Raw genomic sequence first — 19,643 nt, 5'->3', positions numbered from 1 at the left:
CACCTACAGTATGAAGAAAAGAAACACAAAGTGAGAAGACATTTGAACAACTCGCTGTATCTAACCAGGAGAGGAAAACTGTGATGTTAAGTCTATGTCCAAAGCACTCAGACAGGTGATCAGGTAATGATAGCTATGAGGCTGCTTTTTCTCAACAAATATAACCAAAGGAGCTTATATTTTGAAGAGCTATTTTAACAGCCAAAGCCACATTAAGAGCTAAATGACATATGAAATGGCTCTGCCAGAGAATAAATTTAGAAGGTCGACATATAACCCGCATGAAAATGACAACAGTGATGGTTACTCGAAGTCCTGCCAGGTGCCCTTTAATAAGCAGAGAATGTGATTAGTGCTGCAATGCAAAGAGACAGCGTGCTGAAACATGACTCCATGCTGGCCTGCCAGGAAACCTTTACAATACAGTCCCTGGCTGCACTGGGATTTTTCATGCATAATAAATAAAGCAACAGACTAGCAGACTCAGGCTCATTGCTGAACACCAGTGCCCTCCTCTGTGAACGCTGAAGATTCCTCCAAACACCAGAGCCACAGAGAGAATTTATGATTTTTCTCCTCGTGACAGACTGCTGAGTCCCTGGGATGCAATGGCAGACACACAGCTATCTGCTGCTTCGCAGGGCAGCTGCGAACATCTAAATAACACTGTCAGCACAAGGCAGGGATCCGTCCATCAGCCTGCACGGTCTCCTCTCCCCACTGGTGCTCGCTCTGCCCGAGAAGTAGATCCTTCATAATCTGTCACAGCCCTTCCCCGACTGATGCTTTGTACAGTAATTCAGTTGGAATTGTGGAACCCAATCATGGAACTCCACTAAAAGTACAGAACCCTGCTAATTAAGAGGTAGTGGCTCGCATGAAGGAACCCTTCAGCTTCCTTATTAAAGAACACAGAACCAAAGTGTTTCGGATGGCATTGACACCCCCACCATTTTAGGATCTGTATTACCACCTCCCTAAGCTTTGATCGCTTTGATCACATTTGTTTTCCAGCTCATAATTGCTATATTCTTCCAGGATAGGAATTTAAAAGAAAATCCCAACAAAGCATGGAATAACAGCTCCTTTACTGCCCCTCTAACACTACTGCATACTTTAATTCCAACCATTTGAGGCATAAGCAACATTTGAGTGGAAGGATGTTTTATCCTAATTTCCTCTACAAATACTATTCTTCCATCAAATTTAGTATTGGTTTTTACTCTCCAACTGCAGCTTCAGAAGGATGTGAATTCTTATGTTGTGATACTTGCAGCTGTGATTGCACACGAACCACAGAAGACAAAATCCTGAAGCTTGTTCTAATTCACACAAAACAAAAAAGGCAATGGGAGACAAAACTAACCCTCTTCTGGAAAGGCCTGTGATTTAGCAGAAAGTTGAGAAGTGATTTTAAAAATGTAATTCTGTTGCACTGAACACACTGAAACTCAGTTTGACCAGCAAGGGCCTCGTCTCCTCACGTGTCACTTGTACTTCCATGTGCAAAACACATCTATGGTTGGGTGGCCAGCTTTTGGGGTTCATTTTTACTGTTTTAACATGAATTACATTATGCCCTCTCCACTACCATTAATCATGGGGGAAAAGCAGTGCTGAGTAAGTAACCTGAATAGGGAAAAAGCCAAAGGAGACAGAGAGAAGTATCAAATGAGTAACAATGACATGATTCACAAAGCCCAGTTTCTACTTGTGAACACCACTGCACCACCACCACCTGCACTGACAGTGCCTCTGTGGTGTGGGTCACCACACAGCAGCGTCCAAGTCAGGATTTGGGGACAATCTCACTGAAGGATATTCTAAATCCTCCATGCAAGAAAATGAGCAGAAGTCAGAATTCACTGTGCTGACTATGAAAGTGCAAGGAAAAGCTTTTTGCACTATCTGAAATAGCCACATGTCCCAACATTTATCCCCTTCATAACACCACACCAGAAAATGTTAACATGAAAGATCCACATCTTTCTCTTCCAAACAAACAAATTCCCCTTTGAAGGCTCCTTTAAAGGTGGACTTCAACAGAAACTAATTAGCTTTTAAAACAAGCACTTCTCCCTACATCTCCTCCAGTATCTTTTGTTTAAAAGATCTTCATTAGTTTATACAGGTTGAGAAAATTATTAAAAGCAAGACCAAAAAGGGATATAATGCATTACCAAGGCTTTGGGGAGATAGACTATAGAACTGTCATTCTTGTGATGATTTCCGGGTTGTTTTTTTTTTTTTTTAACTACCTCCAGGAGGCTTGAATAAAATTCCATGGTTTAATTTTTACTAAAATAAGACATTTGCATTTGGAGGTTCTTCATGACATTCTGTCCTGTGCTCTGTGGTTGCAGCACAGTCAAAGCATTGCTGCATTCAATAGCATCTCTACTTCTGCACAGTTAATATTGTTTGATTATTTAAATTGCAGCATTGCATGAGCTACGTGTTCTCTTAAAAGATAACTATTCTCTTTTTCAAAAAAGGAGCATCAAGCTCTTACTGGGGACTTGGTAGGAAACTGATAAAAGCCTTCTCCATCAATACTGTTTTTAAACACAGGCTTTTTAGGGTAAGAATCAAACCTCCTTACCTTTTCAGTGCTGAAAACACTATAGATTCCCAAACCTGGAAATAGCCCAGCTTTGTCACAGTGATTTAGTTCCATTATGTATTTCAGTCATTCAAAAACTCTCTCTCAATAACACAAAGTTCAGCACTAATGTTGCAGCTATCACATTCAGGTAGAAAAGGCACCTTTTGTGGTGCTCAGTAAGTACATACACAGTTTTCAGTGCAGCAAGGGGTTTCCAGATATGTTATACAACATTTATAAAATAACTATTCATTCCTTTCAGTACAAAAATAGGCTGCCTCCTAAGATGATTAATCCTTGATTGAGGTGAAAAGTGCATGATCTTTTCTTGCCAGGCAAGGATTTTTGTTCTCAAGTGAAAAGTCATACAAACATAAAAAATATGACAACACTTACAAAGTTTAGAATTAATTTCACAGTACAACCCCAAATGAAGATAAAAATGGGTTTTCACCAAGGGCTAGGAGTGAAAATGTTTACACTTTTTCATGTACTAATAGCAACTTTTAACTCATTAAGTTTAGAAAAGCAGGTACATTTCAAGACAATCCACATCTCATTCTCCTTTATATCAAACATTTACCTCATGATCAAATGAAAACCAAAATACTACCAATACAGCCACAAAAAAAAGAAGCAAGTGTCATCACAGTGAAGAGAACAGACAAGTTTTGCAGTGACTTCAGTAGAAGAAAGCAAGAAAAGAGAACTCAAATAACTGAAGTGCACAAATGGATGTAGACTATATAAAGTCACATTCAAAAACCTAACTGCTTACTAGCCTTACTAATCAAACAGCTTTGTATCACCAGCAAGATGATTGGAACACTACTTCAGCATTTGTGGAATGAATCATAAATCCAGCTTCTCCGTCCTAGAAATGTTTCTATTTAAAACATGATGCAACAAACAAAGCACAAGCACATTTGTATATACAACCAGAAATACTGACTTGAATATTATACTGTTAAAGGCTTTTCAGTTTACCTGTCATACTGAACTTGAATTATTTCAAGTTTAAAAGTCAATCACTCAAGCATTTACTAATTAAGAAAGACATGGATGATATAGTTGTTATAAATGAACTCTACTCGAATGGTTAAGTTATTAGGAAATTGTACAATCAAGTAGACACATTCATGGAAATCCGTGTGATTTCTTTTAAGGACTATAACAGCTGACAGCTTTGAACCAAGAGTGGCCAGTGATCAGAGAAATCCTACCACAGATTGTTCTAAAAACTGAACCTTTTAAAAGCACATGCAAACTTCAATTCAGGGAAAATTGTACCATAGTTCTTTAGTTCAAAAAATTTGCAACATCACATTTCTGTTGTTCTTAAAATAAAATTGACTGGCTTCCAGCACTGATAATTCCCCCATTGAATTCAATGAGCATAGCACACAGCTTAGATAGGCATATGGTGTTCTTTACATATGCAAAGTTCTTCATTTATTGTAACTTTCTTCTAGAATTTATTTCCCCAACCCATTTTTTTCCAGAGATTTCTGCCTAGAAGGCAGAAAGCTTAAAAGGACATAAGCAGAGAGAAGGTTGTTCAAACTCAGTGCTTTGCTTTCACGCACACTGGAGGAATCTGCCAGCAGTACATTTTTACTTCATCAATTCAGCAAGAAGCAAGATTGCTCTTCAGTCGACATTCAGAAGCACCAGCCTGACAATTAATACAGGCATGTGACACTGAGCAAGTAGGGAAAAGGCAAAAGGAAAAAATCTTTTCTTATATCCAGCCATAAACTTAATAGGACTTAACGAGTTCACTACAAGGTTTAACTGGAGAAGGATAATTAGGAAATATACTACAGTAGATATGGAAATAAAGAAAATATCACCTTTGTGGCCACTTAAAATCTAAAAAATTAGAGCATGGAAAGCAGGTTGAATACCAAATAGCTGCTTTTCTCTACCTCTGTCAAACCACACTTTAGAAAATTCAGGAAATTCTTTACTTGACACCTCAACGCATCAGTCACAGCAATCAAAAACATCTGTGTGGATGGAGTGCTGCTTAATTTCCAGCTCTCATTAGCATAGAATTCCTTTCTTCATCTGTCTTGCCCTGTCTACTAATGGGGATAATTATGCTGACCTCCTTTGTAAAGCGCTCGAAAATCTACAGTTAAAAATGTTCCCAAACAAGTAATTATATAGAATAGCAATCATGATTCAAACTTCAGTTATCAACTCATCACATGAAAGCAAGAATCTGATTGTCCCTGGAATTAGTACACAAAATTCAATTTCTCCACTGACATTAGCTTCCTAGTACTTCCATCATTATTACTACAGCTGCATTATGCTAAAATGCACTAAAGAACCTGTCTACCACTGACTGACATTTTGAAGATTTTCCAAGCTTTGAACAACAAAAGACCCAGGACTCTTTTCAGCATTAATTTCCATGTTAATAATTTCTGTCTTGTTAAACAAAGATACTTTTGACCAGCATCAAGCTTAGATGCTATTCTGAATCTGCAATGGTTCCAACCTAAAACAGGCTGTAACACTTTGCAAATGTATTTTCCTGTTACATCCATCAACCCCTCCCTCCTTACAGGGGCTGGTCTACAAGGCCACAATTTCATCACCACCACTTACTGTCACCAGTTTCTCTTCTTCTTTCCTCTACATCTCTAAGTTACTTTCCTCCTTTCAGCTGCACACAAAGCCCATAATCATTCAATGTTTGATGCACACGTTTTTCTTTCATCTTGTGCTACTGCAAATGAAAAAAAGGTGAGAGGATTTGTTATAAAATTAAGCAACTTACCAACTATTGCCAGATTATGCTCTGAGCCACATGCAATCTGAAAAAGAAATATGAATGACTAAATCAGAACCTGCCTACCAGTAAGAAGACAGTCACAATTATGACAGGAAATTAAAAATTAACCTGAAACAAACAACTACAATTTGTAGGATGCAAAATCAAGGTTGAGTTCTCACTCTTAAATGGAATTTCATTTGTAGCCTCACTTGGGGGCTTAGTGGCAGGAGTGCGTGTTTGTTTGTTTAATAAAGAGGTATTTTCTTTTCAAAGACAGACATTTCAACCCTTTCAAGCAAGACTGGCCATGATTCCACAAAAACATCACACCTTTGACAACACTACCCACTGGATCCAACAAGAGGCACAGAGCAAACAGAGATTAATCCACAGACAGACAGCTGGGAATCAAAAGGGTGATGAAGACCTCCATCTCTCTTAGCTATCCTGTTTTTCCAGCTGACCCCTGAGGAACTGCTCAAAGTATACAGGCTCAGTGTGATTAACCTGAGGTGATATGATCCCTATGGTCATTTGCCTAGAATGGAGAAAAACTACCCTGGAACTCAACCCTTCTGTTAGCTCATTAATGATGGAAATCAGTTATGAATTTCTTTTCAAAGCAAACTAGTAGTTCAGGTATTTTTCATCCTTCTTTGTAGCTGCTGTGAACATGTCTGATGTTTAAGTTGCTTTGGTGTATTGAGGTTTTGTAAGTTGCCCACCAATGATGGTAACACGGGCACCAAAAGCAGTCCCCTGTCCTCACTGCAAGGGCTTGTCTTTCCCACAGAATTTCTTTTGCAAGGTCACCACTGGCATAATTGTCTGATGCAAGAGATTTACCTTCACACAAGGTTACTCTGCTGAGTGTCCTCAAGTCTTTAATTTAAATAAAAGCAACCCCCTCAAAGTCCTGTACCCAGTTCACTGTCTTGAAACTACTTGCCCATTATACCTAATACTGAGCTGGAGAAAATTAATAAGCACATTCTTCTTAAAGTATATTTGCAATGGCAAAATATAATGCAGGAGTATACGCTCAATTATATTACAAAATAGAAGTCCATACCATCAAAAGTTTATATGGTTCTGTGCATGCATAACTATAGCTTTTACAGCCAGAGAAACCGCTATAATCACCTCCATGTCTGCAGAACATAAAACCATAGAAGTTAATAAAAAAAGCCTTGTGCTCACTCACTGTGCTTGAGTATTTACTGGTGAAGAGACACCCAAGACTGACACACTGAGTAGCTTGAGCTCTTGTGTCACAAATGAACACCACAATCACTACTATTCACATTTTACCCACATTTTATCCATGTCACAACTGCTACATGAAAACATTTGGACAAAGCCATCTCAACACAGCAATGGGAAGGAAGAAGAAAAAGGCTCTTTAGAATAAAGGTGCTTAGACAACACATTAAAGCATTTGGGAAAACCGGGCAAGAAAAATAATTCAAGTCACAGCACATTCCAGCATGGCCTTATCTTCAGAAAAATCAACACAAAGCAGCAGGAAAAGCAATGCCTTTGCAAGAGCACTAGCAGGACTGCATTGAGTCCTTTATTCTACAATACTGCAGATAGGAAAAGCTCCATGTCCCAACCATTAAAATACATAAATTACTGCCATATCCCACATCACTATCCTCACCACTAGACCTAGCCCTGCACAGCAGCAGGACTGGCTCCTAATGCCTATTTACTGGTTAATGATCCCACCTGTGCTTCTCAGGCTTATAAGCTGATGCCATGGCAACAAGATCCACACATGGAAGCACATGCAAAGGCTTTCTAGCAAAAAAGCAAAATTCTCATCTTCACCAAGTGCTGAAAAATTGATATACTGAAGTCGTTGCTAATAGAATAAAAAAATTTTATCTGAGGTGTGAATAATCTTGGCTAATTCCCTAGGAAATACACTGACACAGGCAGAGATTCAAAAACGTTGGCACAAAAGAACTGCTCAGGCTGGTGGCTGACACTGTCAGGACCTGTTCCAAAAACACTACATTAAAAGAAAAGGGGGGGGGGGGGGGAAAGCCCCACACAAACAAGGTGTTATTTACATTGTAAAAAAACACCCCTGACAAAGAAGCTTTTTTTTTGCTGCATCCAATAGCAGCAGGTACAGAGCCTGCAAAGCAGCTAAAAGAATGGTGGCAATCTCAAACAGCTTTGCTCACGTAGCTGTTACTCTGGCCACCGTTCAGAGCCTCCCTCCCAGAGCCAGCTGTCAGCTGTGAGGGACTCAATCAAATTGCTGTGTTATACAGACTGGCCAGTCCTGGGGATCTGCCCCCAAGGCAGCCACTCATGGCCAACATGCTGCAGCTCTGGGGCTGATGGGGTACAAGCTACTGCAAAGCACAAAAACACCTCTTCTGGGGGGATAAAAGGAACCTCAGTGAAGTGCCAGCTTTGTTAACAACAACTGAAACCAAGTAAAATCACAAGGTGCTGAAGGCAGTGCCCTGGATTCACCCTCGACAGCCCAGAGCAAAGGCAGCACACACCATGTACCAACAGCAGTTCTGTGCTCCAAAGTAGAATTTGCTCAATTTAGAGCACAAGGTTCAGCACACCTCTGCCTTATCGCAGGGTGTCACCACCTGACAACACAGAATGACTTTGTAGGAACCCCCAGATTAAAAAAACAACCTTAGAGAACTCTAAATTTAGCTTCCTGGAACACCTCGTCCATCATCCATGCTTCTTGCTACAGGCTATACCATCCACCCACAGGATTCCTCCTGGCCTGCACACCTATGCCTCTGGAGCCCAGGAGGGACCATACCACAGAGGTGAGGCAAGGTTGCCACTGCTTCATGTACATTGAAGCCTTGCAGGTATTTCACAACATTTTTCTTACAATAAAGTTTAAAATGTGGCACCCCCTTTTCTCCACGACTCCCCACAACAAGCAACAGTCAGCCAGGAATGACTGATTTATTTGCAAATACAGACCAGCCAGAGAACAGCATTGCTGAACAGATATTTTATGCTTACATTAGATGTAATAATCTCTGCAGTCAGCGCAGGTCACTGGGAGAAGCCTGGTATTTACTGCAGTAACTATAATTTTCTGGCTACTTCTCTTCTGTCCCCACCCCCAATGTGCTGCAGAGAAATTAAATTCCAACAGACATCTGCATGCTTCCAGTGGTTAGTACATTCAGGGATGCTTATAAACACACAATAATGCTTTCTAATTGGGCAATAATTTTACATTATGTTTTAATTGAAAAAAAAATCACTAAACTTAATGACAAATCAGAGAGTCTGTTACTGAGCAAAGCATTCTAAGAGTTTAAGAAACACAACTCCCGACACAGTAAACAATTCACATTAAACTTCTCAGTTTGGAGGAAAATTGGAGAAGTTGTAAAGGATATTGTGATCTCTATATAAATGGTCTCAAGGCATGTGGCAAATGCCTATAAGACAGGCAAAGAATGCTTAGGGACCATTTCACCCAGAACTTATTTACCTTATTATCTGTGCTCTTTCAACCATACATAAATTGTTTGTTTCTTCCCTTAAAATGTGTGCTAGCAAGCTGTTTTGTACCTGGCAATGGCTGTGGTTCAGATCCATCCATCCATCCAGAATTAACACATCTGGTGTAAGCAGCCAAGGGACCAGCATTTTATTAATCATAAATAGTATGATAAATAGCATCATCACAGACATAAGCTGCAAGGATGGTGAGTAAAGACCTTAGCACAGCAACCACAAACTCTGGGCAAAACACCAACACCTTTCTGCAGCCTACATATATGCTTATGGCCCAGTCCTAACAAAAATTAATTGACTGAATGTAAAATCAATGGGTTATGCAAAAAAAGAAAAAATATTTCACTTAAGAATAAAATATTTTTCTATCTTAAAAAGCACTACATGAAGAAGTAAAATAATGTTTAGTACATGTTATATAAACATTCCCATATATACTTGGGGGTGTGTATAGATATAAAAAAGAAAAAAAATATATATGCATATTAGGAAAAGGTTATCTACTAAACAAGATATTTATCAGGCAAGAAAGTTCAGACAGAGCACCACTGTTTCTGCCTGGGATAGAGATCTCACCTTTGCAGACAGCAAACGAACACATACAGGACAAGACTCCTGTGGATATTTAGACATGCAGTCTCCCTTGGATTTCAAAAGGTAATTAAGAGACAAAAACACCTCTTGCCAACCATACCCTAAGGGACTTCTGAGTACTGTAAAAAACAAGTCTGACAAAGTGTATAAAAATCCAAATTTCAGGCTAGAACCATGACCACAAGGCTATTCTTTCTTTTCTTTCTGTAACCCCAGGGCTTTGACTGAGTGCAACCCAGGAAAAAAGTTGAATCAGAACTGCAGGCCAAGTCAACTTCCCGCTGCAGCAGAGGGGAAGGGACAGTACAGGAGAGGGTGCAAGGAAGAGGCACGGGGAGCTGGCCTCACAAGAGGGATTGCAATATGAAAAATCACAAGCATCCAAACATCAAGGTGTTAAGCTAGAGCAACAAAAATACCTCAATGCCATTTATTTTTGTTTCACCACCCTATAAATGCACATTAATTCCCTTCAGTGCAATTATTTCCCAAAACATGAAAGGCTGTGGAGGCTTCTATCACTTCTTAGAGGCAAGAGCATGATGTGCAAAGATTTTTAAGGATGAACGAAGATCTGATGTTTAAGTTGCATGCAAATTCTAGTTTCTATCTCCCTAATGGCACCAAAGCTCTTTTTCAGGTAGAGAGAGGGCAGGGGGCAAGGGAAGGAAACCTCTGAAAGGGTGGGGACATAAGTACTTTTATCTAGGACTTTTGCCATGGTATCTCATGTCTTTTGACAAATTTCACTGTAAGGAAATTGCCAGGGCCAGAAGATGGCAAATTTTATTCCTTCTGAGATCAGAAGTCCGAATGGAAGGAGAGGAGGTGACCGAAAGACTGCAGATCAAAGCTTATGTAAGGCAGGGGAGTCTTCTCTCCTGGAGCTCTTCTTCCATGCCCTTGATTAATGTGTCCTAACAACAATTTGTACTGTTTGACACCCTCGGTGCAACTACATTTGTATGCAGAACTCTATTGATGTGTAAAAATAAAGTAAAAGGAATCTAATTAGCAAAGCTGTCCTGCTTCCAATGATCCTTTACTAGGAACTCTGTGTTCCTCTTCTGGATCATTTGACTCCTGATTGATAAGAAAGCAGCTTGCTAACCTAGTCACATTCCTTGGCGAGCATAAGACTAAGTTCAGTTTAATGCAGAACATGTTCCTAGCTGTTGGCTGCAGCAGGTGAAAAGTAAGAGGGCTAGTGTCTTGTAGATCACAGGATATTTTTCATTTTTCATCAAATAATCTTATTTTCTACTTAATGCAGATTTTTTTTTCTAGTTGTGTGATTGGCTTTTTAGTCTTTATGTAGTTTTACTTTCCCCTACAACAAGAAAATTCACAATAGAATTTAAACTGAATGCACATAATAAGGTCTGGAAGAAAACGTTTCTTCTTCTCAAAACACACCTGACCTAAAGCTAATGTACCACGTGAGCGAACCTTTGCAAGCATGGAGGAGGAAGAGGAAGCATTAAGGCATTGCCATGATGCAGTGAGCTTTCAAAGGAAGATTCTACAGCTCCCTGTAGCTTCCAGAGTAATGATCTATGCCCTCCCTGCCTGAAAGTAATTCCAAGCCTGCATCACTTGTAGCACAAGACACAAAATGCTTTTCCCCCATGCAGTATTTCCCTTGCTTCTCTACCCACTGTTTTCAGTCACACCTTCCATTACTCAATGCCCTGCCAGCTGTCTTACAGTCACCAAAAAGCCAGCTGGCCAACACCAAGAGCCTGCTTTCACACCCTCCATGCCATGTGACACATATATGTGTCTCTGCACACCTTCCCTCTCCATGACACTAACCACAGTGAGAAATGGCTCTGCTCTCCACTGACTGAGCACCACGCTTCCAGGAATGCCTTCTTGTGGTAACAGGGTGCAGTTGAACTTCTGTGATTCGGTCAGTGCACCTTAGGTCTTAAGTGCTTGCACAAGAAGGAAAGAAAAGCTAGTTGTTAAAGCAGCCAACATTTTCTCTAAAGGTTTACATCACAGTAACACACGTGCACCTCCTAAGCCTAATTGAAGGGAGGTCACATTGAAAAACTGGGCACATTGAAAATATTTTAATTCACATTGAAAAAATTTAATATTGACTATTTGCCTAAAGCTGAGCATGGAAAGACTGAGGTCAACACAGAGTAAGATCTGTGTCCACCTATGAAAAAACCTCATCTTTAGATGACTCCAGAACAACAAAAAGTGCTGAGATCTCAGTAAGAACACTCAGTGGTATTAGGTTTTAGTCGAATGACAAGAATGCAGCCAAAACAAGTGTGATAAAAATCTTTACAAGTCAGCAAGGTCAGCTGGCTCTTCTCTCTTGCCTCAAGATTTTCCAAATAGTTCTTGTACCCTTCTTCAGGCAGTTCTCTCCCTCCCTGGGGGTCCAGAAAACATTACTATCATTCCAGGAAAATCAAGCTCTGCCATTTTTATATCCCTCAGCCTCACTGGTCCATCAAAATTTTCCATTTTTGTAATCAAGACCTCAGCCACAAAGCAAATTTTGCCTGTCCTTTCATCATTTTAAAAATGAACCAAATAATGGTCATTCACTTTCAGTTTGTTTCCTGTAACGAGCTCTCCATTCAGTCTTCATCATATTGGGAAAATAAAGACTAAAGTATTCCTACTGATTGAAAAAGAAATCATTCACCACAGCAGCCCTTACATACTCCTAAGCCTATGACTGTGTACTGCAAATCCCACAAGACCAAAATCCTTACTAACATTACAGACATCCAGATATAAGCTAGAAGAATGGGGTCTTCAGCAAATGCACAATTTTACCCAAGGGAACTTCTTCACCATTTGTCTCAAAATTACTTTGATTTGGATTGTTTCACGCACAATTCCCAGCTTCTTGCAGTCTCAGTGTCAGTCTCTCATAAGCTGGATGAGAGGCACTAAGATGAATACCTTCCAATCTATTCAGGTTTGCTTTGGGGACTGCAACTAGTTTGCTCTTTATTTGAGGCCACAAACACCATTTTGACATAAGAAATTAAAGAAGCTGAGGCCACAGAAACACAAAGTTTCAAAACCTCCTTATACACTGATTTGTCTCTACCATCAACACACACATCCTTATGATCAGATTATTCTGATGTTTTCAGGTCAAGAACTCTGGCTTGCAGCATGCAAAAAACCCACTCAGTATCTGTCATTTCTTTCTATTGTACATGAAAACAGCAAAAAGACAAAAGTTCACTACAGCATATAAATGTCATCATTATCTATGTGAATGTGCTAATTTCTAGTACTCTGAAATTAATACAATGGTTCTGTTAATGATTACAGACAAACATTCTGTTGAAGCATTTATCATTACTAATCATTTTATAGGCTTAGAATAAAAGTCATGACAGCATGTTATTATTTGGCAATAAAACCTTGAATTCCACTTAACCACATCTTTTGTGGATGCATAACTGCAGTTTTAAGTTTTTCAACAGAATCTGGGTTTCACATCTCTTTCCTTGTGGCAAAACACTCCACCGTTTTTAATGCATTTGCAATATTTTCTGAAATACTCAGTGCAGCTGGGGAGAATCAGAGAGCAATCAAACACACATATCATGGGCACTGAGCTCTCTCAGGAACTCAGCTCTCCCCTAACCGTGCTGTTACTGCAAGACGTGTCGCTACAATTCTTCTCCACAACAAACACACTGCAGTGAACTCGGGACACTCAGCCTGCAGGATTACACAATAGCACAAAGCCCAGCATTTTTGTAGAGCTCAAAAGAAAAACAGCACTTCTTATGAAGTTCATACCCTCAAACAACTGACTGTCAGGGTGTTCTAACTGGATGCTGTGAAGAGGCAGACAGTGTCCCTAAAATACCCCTTTAAAGGAGGCAAGTGCTGTAGTGTGGCTGTGGCCAGACAGCTGCCACTTCACCAGGGCCAGAGGGAACTGGCCCCACCATTGCCAGGTCTGAATTTGCTCACCCTCCATAACCCTTCTTTTCTAGCATGTGGGGTTTTTTCAACATCCTTACAGTATTTTCTTCTTTCACATGCTTTTTACGCATGCTATCAGTGAACTGCACCCAAAACTCCTGGCAGTATTATCAAAATAATGCCACTAATTATGTCGTTATGGAATATTACCTCTATTTTATAGTGCAGAGGCTTTTTTAACTTCTTCCACCAATAAATCCAAATTTATGATAGAATTTTAAATGTCTCAGTTCAACTCCCAGCCCTGGGATGTGGGAAGACTAATTTTCAGGGAAATTACTAAATGTTCAAGGATGTTCTCACACAAAATTGGATTGAACTTTCATTTCTTTGCTAGCCGTTCTGACCTTAGTATGCACTGCTGCTTGTGTAAACTGGCAGTACACAAGTGCAGTGTCATTGAAGGAAATTAAAAAAACCTGCTTAATTTCCAAAACATTTTATGTTATTTGAAAGAAATGAGCAGGTTATTTAAAGTACTGGACTACTACTGTGTAATATCATCAGAAGCATCCCTTACTGGACCCAATGCCTTCAGGAAATATTATTCAAGATAACTAGCAGCTGTTCAAGAATGCAAATCTTTGCCTGATTTCCAGCATGACACTCACTGACCTCTCCCTCTCCCACAAACATGCACATAAAAATAAAAATGTTATCGACATAACTCGTAGCCAAAGGAACACCTGCACATTAAGAAGTTCTCCTAAAATATGACAAAATAAATAAGAGAGGAAGACAAAACCACTTTTTCATACACCAACTACGTCAACTTCAGGACAGAATTTTCTTGGTTCATTTACTTTCCAGAAGAGCTGCAGGCATGCAACTTCTATATCCTTGTACAAAAATACCAAGCCATGAATTTTGCTGACTGTCTGCTCCCTTACGGCTCCAAATAAATGGTGCTTATGTCTTTAGGGTATCATGTAACTCTGCTCTTCAATGTTGGATTCTCTGTTTCTGTAGCACTTACTAACAGCGCAGCTCCCTAAAGCAAGTTTGCTGGAAATAAATAAATTGTAAACTTGCTTAGAGTCCAATGCAAAAATTAATAAGAAAGCTCTTCTGAATAAATAAAATTACCATTTGAAAGGACTCAAGTAGAGACTGAGCCCTGATGCTATACAAAAAGGAAGAATTAGGGAAAAGAACATGTCTGAAGTGACTCTACACAGCTGATATAAAGGCATTTTTATTAAAAAGCTGATCTGTAGAATCACAGAATCATTCAGATTCAAAAAGATGTTTGAGAACATTGATAAAGATACTGAACAGGGCTATGCCTAACACTGAACCCTGGGGAACACCACTGGCGACCAGATACCAGCCAGCCTCAACTCCCTTTTCCCACCACTCTCTGGGCCCGACCATCCAGCCAGTTTTTTACCCACCAAAGAATGCATCTGTCCAAGCCATGGCCTGCCAATTTCTCCAGAAGAACACTGCAGGAAATGGTGTTAAAAGCTTTACAGAAGTCCTGATAGACAGCATTCACAGCCCCTTCCTCATCCACCGAGCAGGTCATCTTGTCAGAGGAGATCAAGTAGGTCAAGTAGGACCAGTCTTTCATGAGCCCCTGTCTGATGCCCTGGTTGTCCTGCATGTGGCACTCAGGACCAACTGCTCCATGACCTTCCCAGGTACCAAGGTCAGGCTGACAGGTACCCAGATCCTTCTTCTGGCCACTCTTGCAACTCAGTGTTACATTTGTCACCCTCCCCAGTACACCAGTACGGCTGATAAAGGATGGAAAGTGGCTCAGTGAGCAATTCCATGAGCTCCCTCTGTACCCTCAGGTGGACCCCTCCAGCATGAAGATTTTTGTGCATCTAAGTGGTCACTGACCATTTCCCTTGGATTATGGGAGATTCATTCTGCTCCCTGTCTTCCAGGTCAAGGGACCGGTACCTGGAGAACAACTAGCCTGACTATTAAAGACTGTGGCAAAGAAGGCATTACACAGCTCAGCCTTTTCCTCATCCTCTGTCACTATGTTTCCCCTCACATCCAGTAAAGGATGGAGATTCTCCTTAGCTCTCCTTTTGTTGCTAATGTATTTATAGAAAGATTTTTATTGTCTTTCATGGCAGTAGCCAGATTGAGTTCTAGTTGGCCTTCAGCCTTTCAAATTTTCTCCCTGCATGACCTAAAGATATCCCTGTAGTTCTCCTGAGCTGCCTACCCCTTCTTCCAAAGGTGATAAACCCACCTTTTTTTGCCTCTGAGTTCCAGCCAAAGTTCCCTGTTCAGCCAGGCTGGTTTCCATGCACCAGTTCTTTCACCACATAAGGACATCCTGCTCCTGTGCCATTAGGATTTCTTTGTTGAAAAATGTCCAGCCTTCCTGACTTCCCTGTCCTTCAGTACTGCCTCCTAAGGAACTTTGTCAACCAAGCTCCCAAACAGTTTGGATGTCCAAAGTAATAGTTCTGCTGACCCCCTTCCTTACTTCACTTCTTTTCCTACAAAGGGAACAGGATGGATAATGAAGGTTCTGCAATATGAATTCATTTAGAGTTCTTGAATCAAAACTCCAGAAGAAGTTCATAAAACTTAATAAATGGGCAAGACTGAGACAGACAAAATTTACCATGGTCAGGTACAGCATAATAAATCTTTCTGGATACCAAAAAGAATCATTTAGACTTTTCATATATACAGAAAGATTCTAAACTAGTTGGAACCTCTCAAGGGAACTATATAGCATCACTGTGGACAATTCACCAGAAATATCCATTCAATATGTAACCGCAACACAAAAAGCAAGAAATTAGATTTGTTTACTCCTAAGCACACAAACAGTCCTGGTAATTTTTTAATACCAGTGATTCCACAAGAAACACATATTTGATAAAGACTTCAATTTACAGTGATACTTCTAGGACTTCTCAGAGCCAAGTTATAATTTTTTTACAGCTTTTTCATTTTTTTTTGTCATTGCAATTGTGTATCTAATATCCTGATCAGAATGCCATACACTATCCAGGCAACTGCCTGACAGAAATCCAAGTATATTAGGCCTGCATTTGACATTGATGCATTTATCAAGCTTTTATCTCACAAAAAATAGGTATCACATTAGACTGACAAGATATATTTTCCATAGTCACATACTCACTTGCAAGCAACTACATCATCATCCTTTAAACTTTTATTGATCCAAATTCATATCAGGCACACCATTACTTAGCCAAGGCAAATACCAGGCTGACAGGCCTAAAATTATTTGAGTCATTTTGTTCGGTCCTTTAAAATAGTGGCAGGGCATTGTCTTCCAACCAATCTCTGAAACTTACCTGATATTCTGTGAAAAAATTATTAACATCAACAACCTGTACAGCACTTGGGACATCTCTTCTTAAACCCTGAAAAGAAAAAATTTCAGCCTTGATTTTTAAAATTCTGCCTCTAGAGGCTGAAAAAAAATTGCTGGTGAGGAGCAGAGAATCTCATCCCTTTATGATACTTCTGCTTTTTCCCCTAAATGCAAAATAGAAAATTCTACTAACACAGAATTTGCCTTCCCAGGGTCTTGCCAAGAGACATATTTAAGATGTTTTAGTATTGACAGTGCATAGTCTTTTTTATTTGGCTGAGAGCAAACTCACCCTCAGTACCTTTTCCTACCCCTCTTAATTGGAGCTGGTCATTCTGTGCTGTGGTAGCTCACAGGCCAGGCTGCAGCCAGTGCCTAACGTTTTAGTTCAGGGCAGTGGAAAGGATTTCCCACCTGATGGGGGAATACTTTAGGGGACACCCCTTAAAACCTCTTATTTACAACTTTTTAATGACTTAGAAACAGGTAATGCAGTTTTTACTATAAAATGCCCCTTTCACTCCTTTAAACCAACTTGATTCTTCCTGAATAAATTGTAACAACAGACGCTGATATTGCAATCACAACTGCTTCCGTAAGGTTTCATACTGAAATATGTTGTTGCATCATGGCTTAAAGGAGAGCGAGGAGGACAGAGATATTGTCAGTGGCTTCCTCCATTAATTCATATGTCTTTCTGCTTCTCAGAAAGATTACAACATTCCCATGTGCACAAAAGTCAGGCTCCTATCCTCCTACTGTTAAATCACATTTTTCCTATTGCTCTCACAGGGTGGCTCTGTAACAGTGCACAGGAATCATCAAGACAGACAAGACAATTTTTCAAATAACATTTCATGAGCAGTGCTATATTCTCATTATAAAAAGGAATGGATGCTTTAAAATAAATCCTGTAGACAGGAACACATTCCTTACTACAACTAGAGAGTCATTGTGACTCTGTATATTTATATATAATATATATCTGTATATATATTATTAGATATTAGATATATATATAATATTAGATACATATCTGTATTATATCTGTATATTTACTGATCAGAAATCCCTTCACAATACCTGTTTTCCTTTCAATTTATAAAGTATTAGTTACATAATATGTGGTTTTAAAATTTTAGCTTCATCTGATGCAACAATCTATACCATTATTGACAGAATACAAAATTCAGAAACTCTCAAGAACAGAGTTTTAATATCTTTCATTAAAATAGCAGCATTTTTGCAACAGATGAAAAGTACTGCAGGTTATATTAAAGTCAACAGCCCACCAGACTTCACCACTAATTACAAAACACACCCACCTCGTGTGCATTTGTAATTCCAAGTGGCATCACTATTTAACTGGAAATCAAGAGGCTGCAATTCTCCCTATTTCAGAACCTTCCAGACATTTGGTGAACTCATTTAACCTAAAGCAAAATATGAAGCCCAACTAAGAAGAACAACAACAGGAAAGCCCTCTCTGGATATTCTTGAACGTGATTAAACTGAAGCAGCACTGTATAACACAAAAACCCACCCTCTCCTGCCTTGAGTTCTCAGTCAATCAGCTTCACAAGTGATTTACTCTCCCAAGGAAGGTCATCATGGGTGCAAGGTCAAGAACCACTGCTCAAGTGTGCTGTGCAGGAGGTGACCTGTGTTTTCTCCTGCCCACACGTGATGTTTACACAGCAAATATCAGAGTGTTGGAGCCTAGCAGTAACTAAAGATTTTGCCGTTCTGACTTGAGCACTCTCTGGCCAACACATCATTTCTGGACACAGAACACTTGAGAGCTGGAGCTCACATTCCCAGTCTACTGATGCACATGGGGTTAAACATTTACTTCTTTGCCCAGACTCCCCAATATCCACAGTAAACAAAAGCTACATCCTCTGAATGGTGGTGGTCTCTGCACAGAACTGCTGCCCTGCTATTACCATTTCAAATAACAGCAACTGAAATTCATCACTTCCAATTACCCACAACACATTTAACCACTGCAGACAGAAAAAAAAAGACCAGTATCTGATTTTCCAACTATGTCAATATATTGGGTTATCATCTTCTGTAGCAGATTTCATCTTAAAAATATCTGAGGTGCTCCAAAATACAAAGCAGCACTTCCTTTCCCAACTACTTGGCCCAAAAAAACCTGGAATGGCAGTTTTAAGCAACTTGCCTTTCCAACCTACACTATGGTACTTACTAGATAGGGGAGAGTTTGGTTAGCCATAATACCTTCAGAATAACACAATCTGAAAAATATTTGGATTAATTAGTTTATTTTTAATACAAATGTTATATTATCCAAGAAAAGACTTTTTACCTATGTGGGAATTTCTGCTACATTTCATGTCTTTTTGAATCGTTACACCTTTGTCATATTTGGACATGGCATTTTTCACACTAAAGTGCTGAAAAACTTTTTTTTTTAAGAGCTTGCACCTCTCCAGTTGCTCAAAGTGTGTTTCACAGGACTACTGCTGGAGATGGAAGAAATCCATTCCTGAGCTCAGAGAATTGAAACATTCTGTAATTCAACTGCTGAGCATCATTTGTCATACATGTCAGACAATTCTGGCCTTTCATTCATTGCTGAATTCTTCACATCACTTGCGTGAGGTGAAGCAAACCATCTGCAAATGTCATATACACTTCTTGTCCTGGATTACTTCTCCTTTTCCTATTCATCCTCTTTTCACCTCTGCAGTCTCCTACTTTCTTTTCTTTCTGTGTGCACATAAAGGACATCCTACATTCACCCACAAGAGCAACTGAGCTAGGTTATTGGGGAAAAAGAGCTAATAGATGAGCAGAGGGTC

General features: G+C 39.6%; 1 protein-coding gene across 5 annotated transcripts in view; it reads right to left on the bottom strand.

The window, feature by feature from the left end:
• The window catches only part of SERGEF (secretion regulating guanine nucleotide exchange factor), a 140,942-nt gene that overhangs the window by 57,515 nt on the left and 63,784 nt on the right, over window positions 1-19,643 (bottom strand). For 4 of the 5 annotated variants that reach the window (XR_011000210.1, XM_068194047.1, XM_068194050.1 and 1 more), the window contains exon 10: window positions 5,397-5,433. The exons of the other annotated variant lie outside the window; for it this stretch is intronic. Coding sequence is in view for 3 of the 4 variants with exons in the window: in XM_068194047.1 (XP_068050148.1) it covers window positions 5,397-5,433 (37 nt within the window). In the remaining variant the exon portion in view is untranslated. The remainder of the gene's footprint in view (window positions 1-5,396; window positions 5,434-19,643) is intronic. 5 annotated transcript variants of the gene reach the window in all.

This window comes from Anomalospiza imberbis, chromosome 6 (genome assembly GCF_031753505.1).
Source record: "Anomalospiza imberbis isolate Cuckoo-Finch-1a 21T00152 chromosome 6, ASM3175350v1, whole genome shotgun sequence".
NCBI classification, from domain to species: domain Eukaryota; kingdom Metazoa; phylum Chordata; class Aves; order Passeriformes; family Viduidae; genus Anomalospiza; species Anomalospiza imberbis.
The sequence above is the reverse complement of the archived record's forward strand: the minus strand, read 5'-3'. Positions and strand labels throughout refer to the sequence as shown.